The sequence below is a fragment of the Haliotis rubra genome, unplaced genomic scaffold, assembly GCF_003918875.1.
Source record: "Haliotis rubra isolate DU_JTF1 unplaced genomic scaffold, ASM391887v1 Scf314, whole genome shotgun sequence".
NCBI lineage: Eukaryota > Metazoa > Mollusca > Gastropoda > Lepetellida > Haliotidae > Haliotis > Haliotis rubra.
The window spans coordinates 940265-962554 of record NW_025766985.1 but is presented as its reverse complement, the minus strand read 5'-3'; the positions used below and the strand labels follow the sequence as shown (position 1 = coordinate 962554).

At 42.8% G+C, this 22290-nt stretch overlaps 1 protein-coding gene across 1 annotated transcript; it reads right to left on the bottom strand.

Annotated features, from left to right (window-relative positions):
- Nucleotides 1–346: 346 nt before the first annotated feature.
- LOC124283386 (methylmalonyl-CoA mutase, mitochondrial-like) lies at nt 347–22046 on the bottom strand. The gene is given in 20 exon segments (XM_046719437.1): nt 347–1145; nt 1782–1870; nt 3896–4023; nt 4999–5139; nt 5454–5555; nt 6744–6869; nt 8006–8142; nt 8597–8702; nt 9815–9898; nt 10702–10762; nt 10764–10876; nt 11786–11917; nt 12068–12147; nt 12934–13051; nt 13930–14064; nt 15804–15987; nt 16450–16556; nt 18143–18274; nt 20587–20721; nt 21945–22046. Coding segments are annotated over 20 exon segments (2247 nt in total). The 5' UTR covers nt 21999–22046; the 3' UTR covers nt 347–1062.
- Between the last annotated feature and the right edge of the window lie 244 nt (nt 22047–22290).

The window sequence follows — 22290 nt, the reverse complement described above, 5'->3', positions numbered from 1 at the left end:
CTTATGGACAACCAGCACAGGTTGCTGGGAGCATATTCTAACCCAGAATGACCACCTGACCTATTTGGTTGCGTATGGACAACCAGCACAGGTTGCTGGGAGCATATTCTAACCAAGAAAGACCATCTGACCTATTTGGTTGCGTATGGACAACCAGCACAGGTTTCTGGGAGCATATTCTAACCCAGAATGACAGCCGATTAATTTGGCTGCGTCCTGACAACCAGCATATTATGCGCGGAACCACCTCAAGGTGACATCCCAGTGGGTCCCACTGATGTGGAAGATGAGATGATACGAATCCCTATGTTGACATTAAAACTAAGAAAAACAACAGAAGAATTTGTCCAGGTGCGTTCAAGCTGTTGGCAAAGACCAAGGTTACATGTTTTATTCAGCCAAAGAACAGACACACAAAGATTTTAAATATTTACTGTAATAAGTTAACGTATTACAATTCCATACCAACTGCAATAGTAAACATACAATACTCTATCACATCATCACATTCACCTTCCACACACTATTTACAGTCAACAGTTCCTGATAAACTGTTATACACAAGTGCTTCTTCCTTCTCTGGTAGACCATTCACATGGTTAATCTGGCACTTTCCTTTCAGATTCAATACATTAGAAAAACTTTCAGTAGAAGCTCAATAATATCAACTAGTTCACTCTCCCGTGAATATGATATGCTTCATAAAAAATACATTCATTTTTTCTGATATAAGAATACTTGGGTGGTTTCACTGCAACATACCGGATTTGCAACAGTTCCAAATAAACATTGTATCTTGCATATTCTATGCTTAAGATTCAGGCTGTCCCATTATGAGAACATATGGCACGTCACATCGCTTCCTACAGATGCATTCTGAGATAACATGACAAGCATCTGGTTAGCCATAATGTCAGCCACATCAACATAGATGTAAACTGGGGGGATTTATCTGGATGAAGCTACAGAACATCAGATGAGGACATATCACGTCTCTCAGAGGAAGTAACAGCATAGCACTTATGATGGAGAATGTCTCAGATCACTACGTCATACTCTCAGTTACACACTGTGTTTAGTCTCTGTCTGTATCTGATTACCAATCATATCGATCAGCTTCATGGCAGCGTCTGGTATCCGTGTTCCTGCAGAAGAAGATACTTGGTCATGTGTCAGTTAGCATCTGTGATGGATGTGTGTGTGTGTTTGGGGACTGGTATTTGTCTGACTATGCGTGGTGGTGTCAGGTGTCTGCAGGGAAAACCTGCACATATGTGTCAGGTTATCTCCATCACTCTTGCAACAGATACGAAAACATAGGACTGATAGGAAACAGATGTTGTTTGTTGCTTAACGCCGCAATCTGTAATATTCCTGATACATGGCAGCGGTTTGTAAATAATCAAGTCTGGGTCATCATGAGCACCAATCTAATTGCATATACTGATGCTCATGATGTCAATCACTGGCTTGTCTTGTCCAAACTCGATCTTTACAGACGTACTCACATTGCCTGAATACTGCCAAGTGCAAAGGTAGACAACAAGCAAACACAAGTCAGCGAGCCTGACCACCTGATCCCATTACTCGCCTATTAGGACAAGCATGGATTGTTGAAGACAGGTACTTCACAGGTACACTTACAGACTTACAGGAAACACAGGACTTACAGGAAACTCCAGACTAACAGGAAACATGAGGCTTACAACAAAGACTAACAGGAAACAAGACATCAGGAAACATAAAACTAACATTAGGGAACTAAAGTTATTCCTGCTCACCTGGGCCGAAGATGGCTGAGCAGCCGGCACTGTAGAGGAAGTCATAGTCCTGGGGAGGAATCACACCACCGGCCACAACCAGGATGTCACTGAAACACCATCACATGACTTAGGGGGGAACATATGGACTGAAGGAATCACACCACCGGCCACAACCAGGATGTCACTGAAACACCATCACATGACTTAGGGGGGAACATATGGACTGAAGGAATCACACCACCGGCCACAACCAGGATGTCACTGAAACACCACCACATGACTTAGGGGGAAACATATGGACTGAAGGCATCACACCACCGGCCACAACCAGGATGTCGCTGAAACACCATCACAGGACTTAGGGGGGAACATATGGACTGAAGGAATCACACCACCGGCCACAACCAGGATGTCACTGAAACACCATCACATGACTAAGAGGGGAACATATGGACTGAAGGAATCACACCACCGGCCACAACCAGGATGTCACTGAAACACCATCACAGGACTTAGTGGGGAACATATGGACTGAAGGAATCACACCACCGGCCACAACCAGGATGTCACTGAAACACCATCACAGGACTTAGGGGGGAACATATGGACTGAAGGAATCACACCACCGGCAACAACCAGGATGTCACTGAAACACCATCACATGACTTAGAGGGGAACATATGGACTGAAGGAATCACACCACCGGCCACAACCAGGATGTCACTGAAACACCATCACAGGACTTAGGGGGGAACATATGGACTGAAGGAATCACACACCGGCCACAACCAGGATGTCACTGAAACACCATCACATGACTTAGTGGGGAACATATGGACTGAAGGAATCACACCACCGGCCACAACCAAGATGTCACTGAAATACCATCCCATGACTTAGGGGGGAACATATGGACTGAAGGAATCACACCACCGGTCACAACCAGGATGTCACTGAAACACCATCACATGACTTAGGGGGAACATATGGACTGAAGGAATCACACCACCGGCCACAACCAGGATGTCACTGAAACACCATCACAGGACTTAGAGGGGAACATATGGACTGAAGGAATCACACCACCGGCCACAACCAGGATGTCACTGAAACACAATCACATGACTTAGGGAGGAACATATGGACTGAAGGAATCACACCACCGGCCACAACCAAGATGTCACTGAAACACCATCCCATGACTTAGGGGGGAACATATGGACTGAAGGGATCACACCACCGGCCACAACCAGGATGTCACTGAAACACCATCACATGACTTAGTGGGGAACATATGGACTGAAGGAATCACACCACCGGCCACAACCAAGATGTCACTGAAATACCATCCCATGACTTAGGGGGGAACATATGGACTGAAGGGATCACACCACCGGTCACAACCAGGATGTCACTGAAACACCACCACAGGACTTAGGGGGGAACATATGGACTGAAGGAATCACACCACCGGCCACAACCAAGATGTCACTGAAATACCATCCCATGACTTAGGGGGGAACATATGGACTGAAGGGATCACACCACCGGCCACAACCAGGATGTCACTGAAACACCATCACAGGACTTAGGGGGGAACATATGGACTGAAGGGGTCAGTACACTCCTGTCATCAGAATCACAGCTATATATAGGCGATGGTGTAGCCTAGTGGTTGAAGCCTTCGCTCGTCACGCCGATGACCCTGGTTCGATTTCCAACATGAGTACAATGTGTGAAGCCCATTTCTGGTGTCCCCCACCCTTATATTGCTGGAATATTGCTAAAAGCGGTGTTAAAACCATACTCACTACAGCTAAATAATTACAGTCAGTAAAAGAATACCACAAGCACTGGAGCTGATACAGGATGATCCAGTACTTTAGTGATCTGCAGTTTACACCAACAGTGCGTGTCCCAAAGAGTTTTAATACTACGAACACCAAGAATGGGTCCATTACTTAACCACATGGGAAAACATACCTGGCTGGACACTTACTTACCTCACAGCCCCTGCTAACGAAATATATCAAAACAGAAACATATATCATCTCCATTTCACACCATATATTTCCTTCAATAACTGAGATATTGAGGCCCATACATACATGTCAACTATCTGTGCTACTCACGGTCGTCCCATGTTCTTGAGTTCTTTGATAAGTTCGGGAATCAGGGTTTTGTGACCAGCAGCAAGGGAGCTAACTCCGACAACATGCACATCTGCATCAATGGCTTGCTGGGCAGCCTCTTTGGGGGTCTGTGATGAAGTAAAGAGTAGATATTACACACTAACTTAACATGAGGTTGTCCTGTCCTTGTTACAGAACCACTGTACATGTAGACATAGACATGTACAGCTTGTTCAGCTTGACCTGATCAAGTGAATACTAATGAATTGAGTGACCGTGTCACAACTGGTTGAGTCTATTTTTGTGAAGGGGTGCACCTTTGTTAGATGATTGGTGTAAACGAGTGGACTGATTGCTGTACCCATGTTGAAAATTTGGAAAGCAACTACCGGGACAGAAATATTGCAGTTGAACATGAAATAGAAAAAGTGATAACTGAACTGGGTGTAGAGAGTGATAGCGAGAGTGAATCGGATTATGAAAGTAACTGACATCTGTAAGTTGTAAAGTCAGCAAACCAAACTAGATAGCATATGACTGTATAAACAATTCAATTATAAAACATGACATGATTGGGTTTTTATCAGAAGTGTTGTTTTCTGGGAGAAATTCTGTAATGAATCTCTGTATGCATGCTTCGCACGACCGCAACATAAATAACATCCTCTGCACCCCTATTAATGAAGATAATCCGATCTGCCGTTTGTGCTATCTGACCTCCCGGGTCATGCATACGTAGAGTAGCTCATGTCAAGCTGAACAAGCTGTACCAGTATGTGTCAAACTGATTTCACCAAAGGTATGGTTTCGTTTATTGTTTAATGCCACAGTCAGCAATTTTCCAGCAATATGGCGGCAGTCTGTAAATAATTGAGTCTGGATGGACAACAATGCTTATCATCGATCTGTGGAATAGGGATGCGATAACATGTGTCAACCAAGTCAGCGAGCCTGACCACCTGATCCCGTTTGTCGCCTCTTACTGATGACGCTACTGATGACGATTCTAATCCAGATGTTAACAGGTGATTTTACAAGGAGTGAACAGTGGACTGCCACCAAGACAACTGGCTCCAGCCACAAGAGTCAACAGTTTCACTTACTGCGAAAAGGGGTCCGATGTCAACATCAAAGCCAAGATCAGCAAAACCTGTGGCGATCACCTTCCCGCCTCGATCGTGGCCGTCCTGGCCCACCTTGGCTACCAGGATACGCGGGCGTCGACCTTCCGACTCCACAAAGTTCTACACAAAACAATCATACTTCTTACTGACAATGTCATTGGTCAGTGTGCTAGCACCGATTCACAGTACCAGTGTTTGGGTTTTTTTGGCACCAAAGTCTACAATATTCCAGCTTTATCATGGCCGAATAGTCGTTAAAGCATTCGCTCGTCCCACCGAAGACCCGGGTTCGATTCCCCACATGGGTACAATGTGTGAAGCCCACACCGTGATATTGCTGGAATATTGCTAAAAGTGGTGTAAAACTAAACTCACTCACTCAAAGACAGATATGTATGTTTAGTGAACAAGTGGATCAATTAATGAATGTTCACCTTTATTCTTTCGGACACAATTCTCATTTCCTCAGCTTGTCCGAACTCTGTCGCATACGCTCCGCTCACCATTCTGTCACTGGCTACATGACGTCCAAATACCTGTTCACAAAAATATCGTGTCTATAATATTTCAGTTTCAACACGCAGTTACATAATAATAATTTCTTATTTCTTAAGTTTGTTTATTTGTTTTTTAATATTTATAATAGTCCATTTATATTGCGCGTTTATCCATGCACATTGCATGCTCAAAGCGCTGACATATTACCCCTGGTCAACGAGTACAGAACACTCCATGTGGAGAATACAACCGGTCGCCTGTCAGGCGCTCAATGTTCAAATTCAGACTACCATTGTATCATACCAGGTACCCTATTTTACTGCTGGGTTAACAGAGGCAGTTTTGAACAAACTCACTTGCCTAAGGTGAGACCATATGCGTCACATGTGCTTCGTTGTGGGGCAGGACTGAAGTCCTAGAAATGCCACACTCAGCAATATTCAAGCTATATGAGGGCGGTTTGTAAATAATCAAGTCAGGACCAGGCAATCCAGTGATCAATAGCATGAGCATCAACCTATGCAACTGGGATACAAAGACATGTGTCATCCAAGTCAGCAAGCTTGACCACCTGATCATGTTAGGCACCTCTTGCAACAAGCACAGATTGCTGAAGACTTTTGAGAAAAATACAGAAATAAATCAGAGAGTACACCAACCAATGTGTTACTCCAAAGTTTTAAGGGTGTCTTCAATTAAACATTGTGTTCACCATCAGTTACAGGGCCTTGACTTCCTGTCAATGATAACACACCCAACAATAACCTCGGATGTACAGTGAAGCATGGCAGAGTTTCCCAGTCTGACTGCCCTTCATTCATACCCTGGAATCCTCAAATAGTATTGTTTTGAGTGCCCTTGACCCCAAAATAACACACCTAAGTAAACTCAAGTCAAACAATGAGATTACACATCCTCTACAGTGAAAACTTCTCAGGAAGAGGACCTGTGACGATACGGGTTAGAATTGGTCTTTGGTAACTCATGCTTGTCGTAAGATGCCACTAGCGGGATCGGGTGGTCAGGCTAGCTGACTTGGTTGACGCATGTCACCGTATCCCAATTGCGTAGCTTGATGCTCATGCTGTTAATCACTGGATTGTCTATTCCAGACTTAATTATTTACAGACCGCTGCCATATAGCTGGAATATTGCTGAGTGTGTCGTAAAACTAAACCCACTCGCTCATTCTCAGAAAGAGGGATTATCCACAATGTTGGGCTTACCACTTCCATAGCCTGAGTTATCTCCCCTACAGATGCCCGTGCCCTGGAGGCCTCTATGGAGAGATGGAGCAGGTTCCCGTCCCCTGTCTCACAGCACTTGGTGAGGGCAGACAGGGTCTCCTGACACTGAAACAAACAGAATGGTACAGTCGGGTGCATACTTAAGTTACCCATAGATCCATAGGCTTGAGACCAAAGTGTAACAGTTTCCCTATAGGTCTGATGTTTAACAGTAGATCCATCATAGCTTCTAAGAGGGGCGGTAGGGTAGCCTAGTGGTTAAAGCATTCGCTCGTCACGCAGAAGACCCGGGTTCGATTCCCCACATGGGTAAAATGTGTGAAGCCCAATTCTGGTGTCCCCCGCCGTGATATTGCTGGAATATTGCTAAAAGAGGCGTAAAACCCAACTCAGTCAGTCAGTCCTACCTTCTAAGAAACATAACGTGATAACAATAGCCTTAGTGTTAAATCAAAATGTTCTACAATTGTACACATAAGTTCTCAACATCTATAAGGAGTCATTGTATTTTCCAACTCTTTCCCCATGTCTGTTATCTTAAATATTGCACATCCAGTTTCTGAGGCACCTGAGTATTATCTAAAAACATCACCTACCTGTTTCTGTAGCACCACAGTGTTGTCTATAGACAGGACCTACCTTAGCCTCGTCTCTCATCTCCCTCATCTTCTTCAGTCTGGCCACCTGTTTCTGTAGCACCACAGTGTTGTCTATAGACAGGACCTACCTTAGCCTCGTCTCCCTCATCTTCTTCAGTCTGGCCACCTGTTTCTGTAGCACCACAGTGTTGTCTATAGACAGGACCTACCTTAGCCTCGTCTCTCGTCTCCCTCATCTTCTTCAGTCTGGCCACCTGTTTCTGTAGCACCACAGTGTTGTCTATAGACAGGACCTACCTTAGCCTCGTCTCTCATCTCCCTCATCTTCTTCAGTCTGGCCACCTGTTTCTGTAGCACCACAGTGTTGTCTATAGACAGGACCTACCTTAGCCTCGTCTCTCATCTCCCTCATCTTCTTCAGTCTGGCCACCTGTTTCTGTAGCACCACAGTGTTGTCTATAGACAGGACCTACCTTAGCCTCGTCTCCCTCATCTTCTTCAGTCTGGCCACCTGTTTCTGTAGCACCACAGTGTTGTCTATAGACAGGACCTACCTTAGCCTCGTCTCTCGTCTCCCTCATCTTCTTCAGTCTGGCCACCTGTTTCTGTAGCACCACAGTGTTGTCTATAGACAGGACCTACCTTAGCCTCGTCTCTCGTCTCCCTCATCTTCTTCAGTCTGGCCAGCTGTTTCTCTAGCACCATAGTGTTGTCTATAGACAGGACTTCCACCGTGTCCTGGTCTTTCAGTCGGTACTTGTTCACACCAACTATCACCTCTGTCACGAAGAAAGGCACACAATTATTGTTCCCTAAATATCCCGAACCTTCACAAAACCAGCAGCCCTCAGATAGGCTGGTAATGTGTTGTCTCAAGCAAACCATCAGCAAATGTTTGTGTTAGACAGGGTTTACATTGTCAGCAAACTGTGGATTCTTCAAAGAAAACATGGACATTAATGGGACGTTTAGGTACAGAAGCTAAAATCTTTATCAGGCAGAGTTCACTTGTTTCACTTGTAAATGTACTAGCATCTGTGCTGTAATATCACACTCAAAGAATAAGAAATTAAAATCCATAAATCAACTCTTCTAACTACAGTTTCAGACATTAAAAACTACAGTTTTAAAAATGAACATACAAATAATATAGCCATTTTAGTTTATACTTTAGCAAATGACCACAAATGTTTACAAAAGCTACCAGTGTTTAATAAATGTGTACTTTCTGACCTGATTCACTGTCGATCCGAGCCTGCCTCTTGGCTGCACATTCCTCGATCTTCAGTTTAGGCATCCCAGATGCTACAGCCTTAGCCATGCCTCCCATCTCCTCAATCTGAGGACAAAGAGTGTATAACCCTGGTCCCTCAAGCTCATTGTTATGACAGGCAACTGTTCCAAGAGTGACTGTGGCTCGATGCCTATCACTAGATGTTGAAGTGAGTTACCAGAATATCTGGGCTAATGGGGCTTTTTTGGAACTACATGGGTCAAGAAATGTTTCCCTGTGTTATATCATTGCTTTGGTCAGTTTCTAATATACAGAGAAATAGCAAGCCAAACTGTTGATAGGGCTAATATGAGTAAAATACCTTCTGTTGAAAGATAGTGTAAAACTCACAGTCAAATCAGGTAAATGTTCCATAAAGTGATCGTCGTTCTATGGCTGAGGTGAGGTGAGGTGAAATTGGGTTTAACGTCGCGCTGGAGAATATTTCGCTCATATGACGACGTGCATACGTGTGTATGTATATGTGCGGCTGCTTGTACTAGCCCAGACTTAAGCTGGTTTTATAGTGCTAGCCCACTGAGATACCATGCCGCAGTGAAGCATGAATACCCCACTCAGACACATTATACTGACTCCGAGCCGACCAGTCCTTGTTGTACCCATTAATGCCGAGCGCCAGGCAGGGACCAACAAGTACCATATTTTAATGTCTTTTGGTATGACGCGGTCGGGGATCAAACCTGCGACCTTCTGCTCTCCGGGCGGACGCTCTAACCAGTACACCACGGAGGCGGTCCAAATGGCTGAATGTCAGGGAGCATTTGTGTTCTTTTTCTGCACTTCACTAAGTGCAGGTTGTACTTAACAACTGGCTGCACCAGATATTTGTTGGTTTGTGTAGAGTCAAGAATGCCCCAAAAGCATAACACAAATTTTCAGCCAGATTAATACACTGACCACAGCCTGATGTTGCTGGAGTCTCCTCAGAAAGTTAAAGTCAGGGTCTAGTGTAGAGAATAGCAATACATAACCTCAATGTCAGCAGAATCAGGGCCGGGATTGATGCAGATCAGCGTATGCTGCTACAGCAAAGGGAAGCAACTATAAACTGTTTTACACCACTTGACCTGCTGTGCCTATGTATTTCCACTGACTGAGATGAGATGTCCAGATGTCTTGTATGGTAAAGCATGTTATCGCTGATATACTAAACTGACCTCATTGATCAACTTGAGTGCTTCGTCGTAGATGTCATTGGTGAGATTCTCCATCATGTAAGATCCGCCCCAGGGATCAGCCACCTGAGACATACACTACACAGTATTACAGGGGTTTTATCTCCAACTCAATATTAATTAAGAGTGAATGATACTCAGAGGGGATTTTGCAAGTAACTATTAGACAAAAATTGATAAATATTGGTAATAGCCTTAAAAAATTTCAGCTTAGTCAAAGAGCAAAGGTGAAGTCAAGGTCAAACGTCCTACTACTGACGTCACATCTACCAAATTTCGTTATACTTTGAAATTCAGAATTGAATTTCTTGAATCAGCTGGGCTTACATCACTGATGAAAACAATTGTGAAGTTTAAATTTAATCTCTTCTGAGTGAGTGAGTTTAGTTTTACGCCGCACTCAGCAATATCCCAGCTATATGGCGGCGGTCTGTAAATAATCGAGTCTGGACCAGACAATCCAGTTATCAACAGCATGAGCAACGATCTGCTCAATTGGGAACCGATAACATGTGTCAACCAAGTCAGCGAAACTGACCACCCGATCCCGTTAGTCGCCTCTTACAACAAGCATAGTCGCCTTTTATGGCAAGCACATGGGTTGCTGAAGACCTATTCTACCCCGGATCTTCACGGGTCTAATCTTTTCTGAGTCTAGGAGGGTATGACAGAAGAAAAATTATGGATATAAGACAACAGACACAGGACAATGAGGCCAAACACATTATCACTCTACGTTCAGTCACAAGAGCTAAATATATGCCAAACAACGCATTAATTGTCATTCAGCAAACTACAAAAAAACTTTTTCAAGCACTCATATCTAAATGTGTTTATGTTCCATGTGTCCCTGCTATAAGAAGATTTACATTAGGAATTCCAGACTCTTCCTGCAGGATGATCTGAGTGTTTCTGGCTATCCTGGCACTGAATGGCGTCGAGACCAAGGGCTTCATCGAAAGAGTTGGTGTGTAGGGACTGTGTGCCCCCAAACACTCCAGACATCGCTTCTACCACTGTGCGGATGATGTTGTTATAAGGATCCTGGGGTAAGAATGATGGGTTGTGACAATGATGATATGTCCCCTTCATGCAGCTGATATGTGGGGTCATTACCAATTAACATGACAATATCTGATTCTAGTTCTTCTGCGATATATACAACTATACTTAAACGTAGATTTATAATTTGAAATTATATCCATTTAAAACTGGATAAATAATATGGTAACCCCTATTTAGGCAAACAGCTACTTTAATCTAACCTTATGCACTTTATACATGAGTAACCATAAAAATGGTTTTCATGGCACAATCAACCATTTTGCAAATCATGGAACGAGTCATTGACAAATAAACAACACCTGCCAATAGCAGGTATGAGATCCACAGGATGCAATGACATACTGAAACCAAGGATCCATGCTAACAATAAGCTTAGATATTTAAACAAAATTTGTTTTCATCATAGTTTTCTGTTGAATCCATGATTTGATCCTTAGCAAAGTGTGAATAGTATACATATATATGTTATATTGGGATTTCACTTTCTCAGGAAAGTACAGATTGTGGTACATTTTGTTTTGAGTCCCATCTTGGATTCGAACCTACTCTCCCACAGTGAGGCACCTAATTGCCGGCACAAAATGTGAATGATCTAACCCAGTCTGCAGCTGCGGCCCAAACAAAATCGGAGTCAACTGGTATTCTAGTGCACATACTTTGTGTACCTCTTTGACAAGCGGAAATTATCATCATGGCTCTCACGGCCAGATGGGATTCAACCTTAAAAGTACTAGAATCCATTCAAGCGATCGTAGCGCAAAGTTGATCGTAACTCCCATACTTTAACATAGACTTACGACTGTTGTAGCGCTACGATCGCTTTGAGGAACGGGGCCCAGTTTGTAAATGGCATTGTATATATATTCATATATCCATAAAGGCACCCACCTGTTCTGTGAGTGACCAGCCAGAAGTCTGACAGTGAGCTCGCAGTAACTCTGACTTGGGGTTCTTGGGTTGGAACTTTTCCCTCACCAAGTTAGCCCACAGGCGCCGAGCTGCTCGCATCTTCGCAATCTCCTGTACAGGAGTAAAACATACATGTAGAGGCTTTCTTATTACTGTGGTAATATACTTGTCAGGTTTAAGTGAGAGCACCATGTTTGACAGTCGTGAGAGCACCATGTTTGACAGTAGAGAAAGAACCATGGTTTGCTGTTGACAACTTACCATGTAGAAGTTCATGCCAAGACCCCAGAAGAAAGACAATCTTGGCGCAAACTTGTCCACATCCAAACCTCGACTGACACCTGATAGAAGAAACATTAACAAACTGTAAAGACCACAGTCAAGACATTTTCACTGAGATGTTTGAGATACTGTGTGTCCATACCTGTTACACAGTGTTCTATAAATTAAACTCTCAACACTGTGACTAATCTATTTTCAATTTAATTCTATTTTTGTTTTTCACAAATGTATACAGTTGGTATACTGTTCCCAACGATATAGTTCTATTGCGACTACAATGAAGCACTAATGATAGGCGTTGCAAATGAAACCTATCAGCTGGCGAGTTCTAATTTGAATATAACGATAGGCCATTGAATATATGACCGCCCACCAGTCAAGTTCTAACACTAATGTTAGGAGAGGTCGTTGAAAGCACGATCACGCCAGTCCGAAGTTCTAATAACTCTGTTTAAAACTGCCATCGAAGAAACCTTGTTCAAGTTCAACTCCACATGTTTCACACCATGAAAACTTCACAAAGTAAATAGCATTTGCGAAAATGTTCACATTCAGAAAAAAAAATACACGGGAATATTCTAAGTTTACTAACACAGCTTTCCTGAACAATACCTCTTCAACAAAGTGAGCGAGAAAATGTTGTAAGTTGTTTTGGAATCCCAGCAGAGAATCCAGTAAGCTTATGGTGCTGACAAACTTAGAAACATAATCACTGGCCTCTGGCACACACAAACGTCACAACGAGGTCTAAAAACTGGCCATGACTGAACCACCTCTGTCCTTAATGAACAAAGACTCCCAAGGAGACTGTTTGACTAATACCCCAAGTACCACTGTGTACACACCTGTCCTGATGTACTCTAGCCCGTCAGCAACAGTGAAAGCCAGCTCTATGACGGCGTCTGCTCCCGCCTCTTGCATGTGGTAGCCAGAGATGGAGATAGAGTTAAACTTGGGCATGTTCTGGAGAGAGAGGGAAAAAGAGGAGGCTTTCAACTGGGCTGTGTTCAACTTATGCATGTTCTGGAGAGAGAGGAAATACGAAGAGTCTTTCAACTTGGCTGTGCTCAACTTATGCATGCTCTGGAGAGAGAGGAAAAGCAAAGAGTCTTTCAACTTGGCTGTGTTCAACTTATGCATGTTCTGGAGAGAGAAGAAAAACGAAGAGTCTTTCAACTTGGCTGTGTTCAACTTATGCATATTGTTAGTAAAGGGCTTTAATAGCCACCATGTTACTCTTCCTCTTACACAGTCATCCTTCTGGAACTGTCTCATTTTGAAATTCTCAAATGGTAAAGCATGCCCCCCATATTTGTCAACAACGCGGAGAGGAATTTAATCCCTCTGTGATATCTGCCTCCCTGGAAACATCCCCGAGTTGAACACAGCCCTGTCGTAAGCCTCTTGTCCTATCTCTCTCGGGAACATGCCTATTGTCTACTTTGCCAAATCAGTTTTGAATACCTATCTGAAAGCACCAAGTCCTGTCATGATCCAACACAATACAGGATTTAAGATCAATGGCTTTCAATGGCTTTGGACATTCGACAGTGATAAATGTCTGGACAATTACATGGCCTGATACCTATTGCTGCTGCTGCTGCTACATATTTAACGATTCATCTAACTTGCCTGATTTGATCGTAAACCTAACGCTGCCTGTTACAATGTAGTGCTTACATTATTCATTCTCCTTGACGTGCTCGTTACTCCAGTCTATTATATACACACCAATATATCTGTTTTTTAAATTTAGAAATCCCTTCACCAAAACATGCTGACTTGGTTTACTGAGCTTCATGCAGAATATTTAAGTCATCATTCCAGAGACCCATACAAACCTTTGACGTGTACTCGAAGATGTCCCCAATGATCTTCATGGAGGGTTCAGGGGGAAAGATGTAGGTATTACGCACCATGAACTCCTTCAGAATGTCGTTCTGTATTGTCCCGGCCAGCTGGTCCTGTGACGCTCCCTGAATTCATACCATACCATCTTGTTGTATAACACAGCAATATTCCTTCTGTCACACTCCCTTAATAGACAAGGTTGGTTTGTTGTATGATGTCTCACGCATCAATATTCCAGTTGTATCATGGTGAAAGGTCAATAATCTAGACCACAAAGCCTATTCCTAAAATTAATCTATTTGTCATCAATTTCAATGTATACTTATTTTACTATTTATCCTTTGTATGCACTATATGTAGGCTTTTATGTAGCGCCTTGAGCATGTATCATGGAAAATGGCACGCTAAAAATATCCAATATCATTATTATTATTATCATCAATGTCATCATGATACCTTGGCATAAATTTAACCAGCCACTGAATCTGACCACCTGATCCAGTCAGTAGAACCAGCATTGTTGGCTGGAATATATTTTAACGTAAAAACTGCACACAAAAATGACGGAGGTTGACGATTTACAGATAAGAGACATTTATCAAGGACTCTGAACTGACCCTGACAATCTAATTGGGAAAAGAACTGTTATTTGGTTCAAAACCGAGAAATAATAAAACTAAGCATCAAACCCTGTATACTGACTGATTCTTTCTATCAGTAAAGAGTATCTGTATGAACCCATTAATTACACACACAGACACACACACACAGACACATATACATATCAACAAGAATGAGGAAATTTTCTGGGAATACAAATTGCAAATTCCAGTGACAGTTCATATGATTATTTGGCCTGTAATAAATCCCTGAAGATACACCATATGGTTAGAGTGAGTGAGTGAGTGAGTGGGTGGGTGGGTGAGTGAGTGAGTGAGTGAGTGAGTGAGTGAGTGAGTGAGGAGTGAGTGAGTGAGTGAGTGAGTGAGTGAGTGAGTGAGTGAGTGAGTGAGTGAGTGAGTGAGTGAGTGAGTGAGTGAGTGAGGAGTGAGTGAGTGAGTGAGTGAGTGAGTGAGTGAGTGAGAGAGAGAGAGAGTGGAATGTTGAACTCTAACAACAATGATAGTAAAAGGACAAACTTTTGAAAATATTTTAACTGTTTAATGTTTCATACTGGGGTGGAAATAACTTTAAAATTGCTAGTGTACTACAGTACAGTGGCACATGTAAAATAACTTGCCCTGATAATTTTTCCACTATACCGGCCGTTTTCTTGTTGATTTTTTAAATAAACAACATAATTAATATTGGAAAGACAACTGGACACCGGTACAGTGTGATATACAAATTTGCTTGCCCAACAGAAAAAAACACTGGACTCGGACGTCGGGCAATGGGTTATTTCCACCCCTGTCATAGATTGGGAAATATATCAGGTAATAGCTATCTCAAAAAAGTCATAATGTGAGTAAGTGACATGAGGCTCACAACCTTCTCCTTTCTATACTGGTGGAGAGCTGTGAAGATCAGGGTTAGAACTGGTGTTCAGCAACCCATGCTTGTCGTACGAGGTGACTATCGGGATTGGGTGCTCTGGCTTGCAGACATGGTTGACACATATCCTCATATCCCAATTGCAGAGATCTATGCTGAAGCTGTCGATCACTGGATTGTCTGGTCCTGATTCGATTATTTACAGACCGCCGCCATATAGCTGGAATATTGCTCACTGCAGTGTTGAACTAACCATGTTAAGGCGGCAGAGAGAAACTGTCGTCCTACATACCTATGATATACTGGGTATATATCTTATGACCAGTAGATCCAGTGATCACTTGGCCTCTGCGTGTTTCTCTGACCTCACCTGTTCCTCAGCAGCCACCACAAACATAGCCAGGACCGGCAAAACGGCTCCATTCATCGTCATTGATGTGGAGAGCTTGGACAGTGGAATGCCATCGAACAGCAGCTTCATATCTTCCACCGAGTCTATAGCCACTCCAGCCATGCCCACATCACCAACTACCCGGGGGTTGTCGGAGTCGTAGCTACAACACAATAGGAGAGATTAAATGGGGACTAACATTATAACACTCTGTCTGCTAATACCAGTCTGGACTTTTTAGTGCCAGTTTTATAGTGCTAGCACCCTCTGTGATGTGCGATGCACACTATGTGTGTAGACTCAGCCTGTGTGTAGACTCTGTGTGTGTGTGTGTGTGTGTAGACCACACTCAGCAATATTCCAGCCATATGGTGACGGGTCTGTAAATAATCGAGTCTGGACCAGACAATCCAGTGATCAACCCTATTTGTGTAAACTCACCCCGTTTGTAGACTCACCCTATATGTGTAGACTCACCCTATGTGTGTAGAATAACCTTATGTGTGTAAACTCACCCTATGTGTGTAGACTCACCCTCTTTGTGTAGACCCACCCTCTGTGTGTAGACTCACCCCATGTGTGTACTCACCCTCTGTGTGTAGACTCACCCCATGTGTGTACTCACCCTCTGTGTGTAGCGAGATCGAAGGCAACACTGAGTCCCTGCTGGCCAGCTGCGATGTTGTCCCGGTAGAACTTGTTGCTCTCCTCCACTGTGCTGAATCCTGCATACTGAAATGGAACGTCCCGAAAACAAAAGATCAGGCGAAGTCTAGAGTTATATCTGTTGTCTGACACTCACAAAATCATTTTGGATTTCATCTTAACATTCATATGAACCTGATACATTGTCATGCAATATGGAACTTCATTGAACTTGATTCACTTTACCCTTCAAAGAATTTAATTGAATATATTTCATGTATACAAGTGTCCAGGTTTAACACCTGCTAGAAATGACGATGATATTGAGCTTAAACCATATTGTGACAAAACTCGATTGTCCAACAGACATATTTCTACCTGAGACCAAGCTACTGCAGGAGATTATTGTGTAGGTACATTGTAAGACCTGTCTATCTGTCTGATGGTCCAGGGTCTGCGTGTGTACATGGTGTAGTAAGGGCCCCTGGTGTAGGGGACTATAGATCAAGTCATGTGTGTCTACCTGTCTGATGGTCCAGGGTCTGTGTGTGTACACGGTGTAGTAAGGGCCCCTGGTGTAGGGGACTATAGATCAAGTCATTTGTGTCTACCTGTCTGATGGTCCAGGGTCTGTGTGTGTACACGGTGTAGTAAGGGCCCCTGGTGTAGGGGACTATAGATCAAGTCATTTGTGTCTATCTGTCTGATGGTCCAGGGTCTGCGTGTGTACATGGTGTAGTAAGGGCCCCTGGTGTAGGGGACTATAGATCAAGTCATGTGTGTCTACCAGTCTGATGGTCCAGGGTCTGTGTGTACATGGTGTAGTAAGGGCCCCTGGTGTAGGGGTCTATAGATCAAGTCATGCGTGTCTACCTGTCTGATGGTCCAGGGTCTGTGTGTGTACACGGTGTAGTAAGGGCCCCTTGTGTAGGGGACTATAGATCAAGTCATGTGTGTCTACCTGTCTGATGGTCCAGGGTCTGTGTGTACATGGTGTAGTAAGGGCCCCTGGTGTAGGGGTCTATATATCAAGTCATGCGTGTCTACCTGTCTGATGGTCCACGGTCTGTGTATAGTAAGGGCCCCTGGTGTAGGGGTCGATAGATCAAGTCATGTGTTTCTACCTGTCTGATGGTTAAGGGTCTGTGTATAGTAAGGGCCCCTGGTGTAGGGGACTATAGATCAAGTCATGTGTGTCTACCTGTCTGATGGTCCAGGGTCTGTGTGTGTACATGGTGTAGTAAGGGCCCCTGGTGTAGGGGACTATAGATCAAGTCATGTGTGTCTACCTGTCTGATGGTCCAGGGTATGTGTGTAGTAAGGGCCCCTGGTGTAGGGGTCTATAGATCAAGTCATGTGTGTCTACCTGTCTGATGGTCCAGGGTTTGTGTATAGTAAGGGCCCCTGGTGTAGGGGACTATAGATCAAGTCATGTGTGTCTACCTGTCTGATGGTCCACGGTCTGTGTATAGTAAGGGCCCCTGGTGTAGGGGTCTATAGATCAAGTCATGTGTGTCTACCTGTCTGATGGTCCAGGGTCTGTGTATAGTAAGGGCCCCTGGTGTAGGGGTCTATAGATCAAGTCATGTGTGTCTACCTGTCTGATGGTCCAGGGTCTGTGTATAGTAAGGGCCCCTGGTGTAGGGGTCTATAGATCAAGTCATGTGGTCTACCTGTCTGATGGTCCAGGGTCTGTGTGTGTACATGGTGTAGTAAGGGCCCCTGGTGTAGGGGTATTTCCCTGGTATCTCATATGGTACGTCCTTCACATCTTCCTCTGTGTAGAGAGGCTTGATGTTGATCCCCTGGTGATAGAAACAAGAAACATTTTTACATCTGAATCATCATGCATGTCACAGCAGTGACAGTCAAAATAAAAAAAACAATAACAGCTGAAATATGTCACAAAGAATTATTAGAAACTTAGAACTGTTATAAAAGGAAAGATCTTGCTATATACACAGCTTATGGGTGTATTCATGTTGAAGTATCTTAAAGGTTCTGTGATATACAGTGAATTCAGTCAAACCCCATTTACAGGTGACTGGGATTAAAATCCTGTATAAACAACAGATTCAGTTTTAGCCATGAGAAATACTCTTTGGTATCTCACATCTTAGAAACAGTCATGTTTGAGTGAGAAATCTGGATTAGACTGATTTTGTCATGATACTAATGTTTATTACCCACGTGGTCAACATATGGGTAGGTGCATACTAATCTCGTACGTCACACGAGTGTTGTATCGCCCTACGTTAAGATGCACGTTACCAGAAAAAACAGTTTGAAGACGGTTTATGTTTGGGTTAAATATCTCTCTTAGTTATTATATAATTACATCTGTGATTAACGTAGACCAAATGGGGCAATATGAATGTCGCATTTCTACTACCAACTTAAGATCAGTACATCCAGGTGAACCTGACTAATCACGCCACATTCCACGGATGCATTGTGGGAATGTAAACATTGCGAACGTTACCATGTCGCTGTTAAATTGTGAGTTGAACTGAGACATTTTATCCGTCAAAAACCATAAGCGTAATGTTTCTGTCAGTGATGTTAGCTGAGTGAAGCAACTGCAAACCAAGAAACGGGGTGCTATGGAGTAGTTTAGTGTACAAGGCTGTACGAGGCGATGACAACTGACATGCATCATGACGTCGGTTACCAAGGGTACCTTTTATAACGAGGGGGCAGACAAGAATGGCGTAGTGACATCAATACACTATGACATCAAGCGAAAATTCTTCCGCAACCTCTTTATGAAACCAGTTTCTGTTTGAAAGCATAAAACCCACAAAAATACGCTATTTTGTCAATTTTATGCAGGTAAGACGTGGGTAATAAATAAAATACCAAATTCCGTATCATTACATACGAAATATAAATACAAAACTCGTGACCTTCCTACGGTATCTGACCTCGCTTTCACTCGGTGAGATACCACAGGAAGGACACTCGTTTCGTATAATTTGTATGTAATAAGACCTCGTGTAGTATTCTCTATATATGAACACTGAAAGTACATGACATCAAATTTGGTCTGCTCTTGACAGAGATCAGGATTCCAGTTTTCACAGATGCTATTAGAATGTTATAATATAAATGAGTGAGTGAGTGAGTGAGTTGGGTTTTATGCCGCTTTTGGCAATATTCCAGCAACATCACGATGGGGAACACCAGAAATGGGCTTCACACACTGTACCAAAACAGAAGATAACTTTTATTATTCTCAGGCCGGGATACTTGACATAGGTACAAACACAGAGTTAAGTGAAACTAGTATGGCGGAATGGTTTACATGGAAGATTGTATAATTTTCATGATGGTATTACAAAATATACATAAAGTGGACCCCCTCTAAATCGACATCGCTCGGGACCGGTGAAAAATGTCAGTTTAGAGACAGGTTTTTTAAAACACTAATTTGTCTACAGTTAAACAATTCGTTAAATTTTAACACATTGGGTTTTTAACATGATGGTTTGGGATATAAGTTTTCCGATGCTGCTTGAAGAAAGGGCAGAGAAAAATGTAATTTAATTCATTGCCAACATCACACGTGTCCAGAGGTTACACATTCTTTCTTCGGGTGCAATTTTGTGCCACCTACCCACGTGGGGAATCAAACACAGGCCTTCATAATGAGAGAATCATATCTATGTACTAATGACTGGTACATTTCTGATAGTAAAACCAGAGCTGTTTTCAGTACATAGCTTCGTACCTGCATGTACAGGTCTGACAGAAGAGTGAGTGAGTGAGTGAGTTTAGTTTTACGCCGCACTCAGCAATATTCCAGCTATATGGCGGCGGTCTGTAAATAATAGTGTCTGGACCAGACAATCCAGTGATCAACAGCATGAGCATCGATCTGCACAATTGGGAACCAATGACATGTGTCAACCAAGTCAGCGAGCCTGACCACCCGATCCCGTTAGTCGCCTTTTACGACAAGCATAGTCGCCTTTTATGACAAGAATGGGTTGTTGAAGACCTATTCTACCCCGGATCTTCACGGGTCTTGACAGAAGAGGTGGATCAGTACATAGCTATGATTTGGCAGCTATTTTAGGAAGAGTACATACAGTTCAATGTTTGACAGTATGTTCACCTCTGATGTTCTCCATGTGAGCGTTTCCTCCACATCCTTCCCCTTCAGCTCCTTCTTGGCTCCTGCCGACCACGTCGGGTCAAGAGGAGATGAGCTGCTGGCAAACCTGGTGCAGTTCCATATAGGCGCAAGTATCTTCAACAGAAACAAGCACTGATAAGCCATGTACATGCTTATATGTACATAGCTGTTAACGTAAATATGGACTGGAAGACATTAAGTAAAACATGACTTGTAGATGTCAGGATCAGTTTCACTCTCAGCATTTGTCAACAGTATAATATTTTCAGATTTCACAAAACCAAACTTTAATTAAAAAAGGCATTGTGCTGACTCATGTTTCTTTTCATAATGCCTCATCCAAAACAATTTCTGAAATGGCCACGAAATGGATACCAGAAATCTTAAAAATATGATATAGTTTTGCTTGAGTACTGTTACTTCGTAAGGTGCACTTTATATGAAGGATAACAAATATATAACACTTAATCAAAGAAAAGACAGGATCAAATGTGCTGGCAGTCAGTACAAATCTCATTCAAGTCTTCAAATGTTTCTTTTCTTTTCCAAAATGTCCCTATTCAAGTATGTACATTGTGAAATCCACTGGCCCACTTGTCTGTTCAAAAGTAGAGTGTTCAAGGCTGCTCCAGTTATAAGACAACAAAGTGGGCACAGGTTATACTCCGAGTTAATAACTACCCAAATAACAGAATTGAGTACGTCTGTTTTTACTTCACACTGAACAGTTTTTCAGATATTATTACATCACACCAGAGAGGAGTTATGCCTCTGAGATGTTTATCACTTTGATGAAACCCATGAGTCGGTGCTTGGTTCTAACACACCTAGAAATATGATTTGGGTAAGCCCAAATTCAAACAAATAATCATAGGATCCTTGCAGGATTAAGGGACACAACTCATCACATGGAGCTGATGTATCTCGGCCACCCATTTGCAAAAGAAGAAATGTCTTAGTTTTATATATGACACTCACAATATGCCAAGACAATCAATCTGAGGCTTAGCGTAACTTCAGGTTTAACGCTTGTGGACATATTGCAACCAAACCAACGAGTTAATTTAAGGTAATCTAAACAAATACCGTGTCATCAGAAGAAATATGCAATGAAAGAAATAACTACTTGGCCAAATTTGTTACCAGTGCCACGTTTTGTGCAATGGAAGCAGACCTTAAGGTTGTACATCATTAGTTTATATTGCAAATATAACGATATAGTAGTGATCGAAAATAGGACATTTCTTGGTCGATCACATTTCATACGTTCTTTCTGTATCCCTATAATGTCATACACGTGTAAGGTTGTATGGAAGTAAGTAGTTTAAAAAACATACTTGATTAGATCTGTTGCCAATTTCTTTTCCCAACAAACCGTAGACACGAAACATTGTTTATGATGTTAGTTGCATCGCCTGCACAGAAGGTCAAGGACGACAACGGTGTACATAAAATTACGGATCTCCTGGCTAAAACGGATCTGTGTCAAACCGGGGGACATCAAATTTGGCATCCTTGTCAGCTCAGCCGGTGGATCACAAGTAATAAAATATACATATTACATTGCTTACATTGCATTGTTTCAAATGTCAGAATTCTTTAAAACAAAAGTTAATTACTGTTATATCAATTAATAATTGAAATGATCCGACAGCAGCATTTGTTGCCAATCGTGGTCTCTGA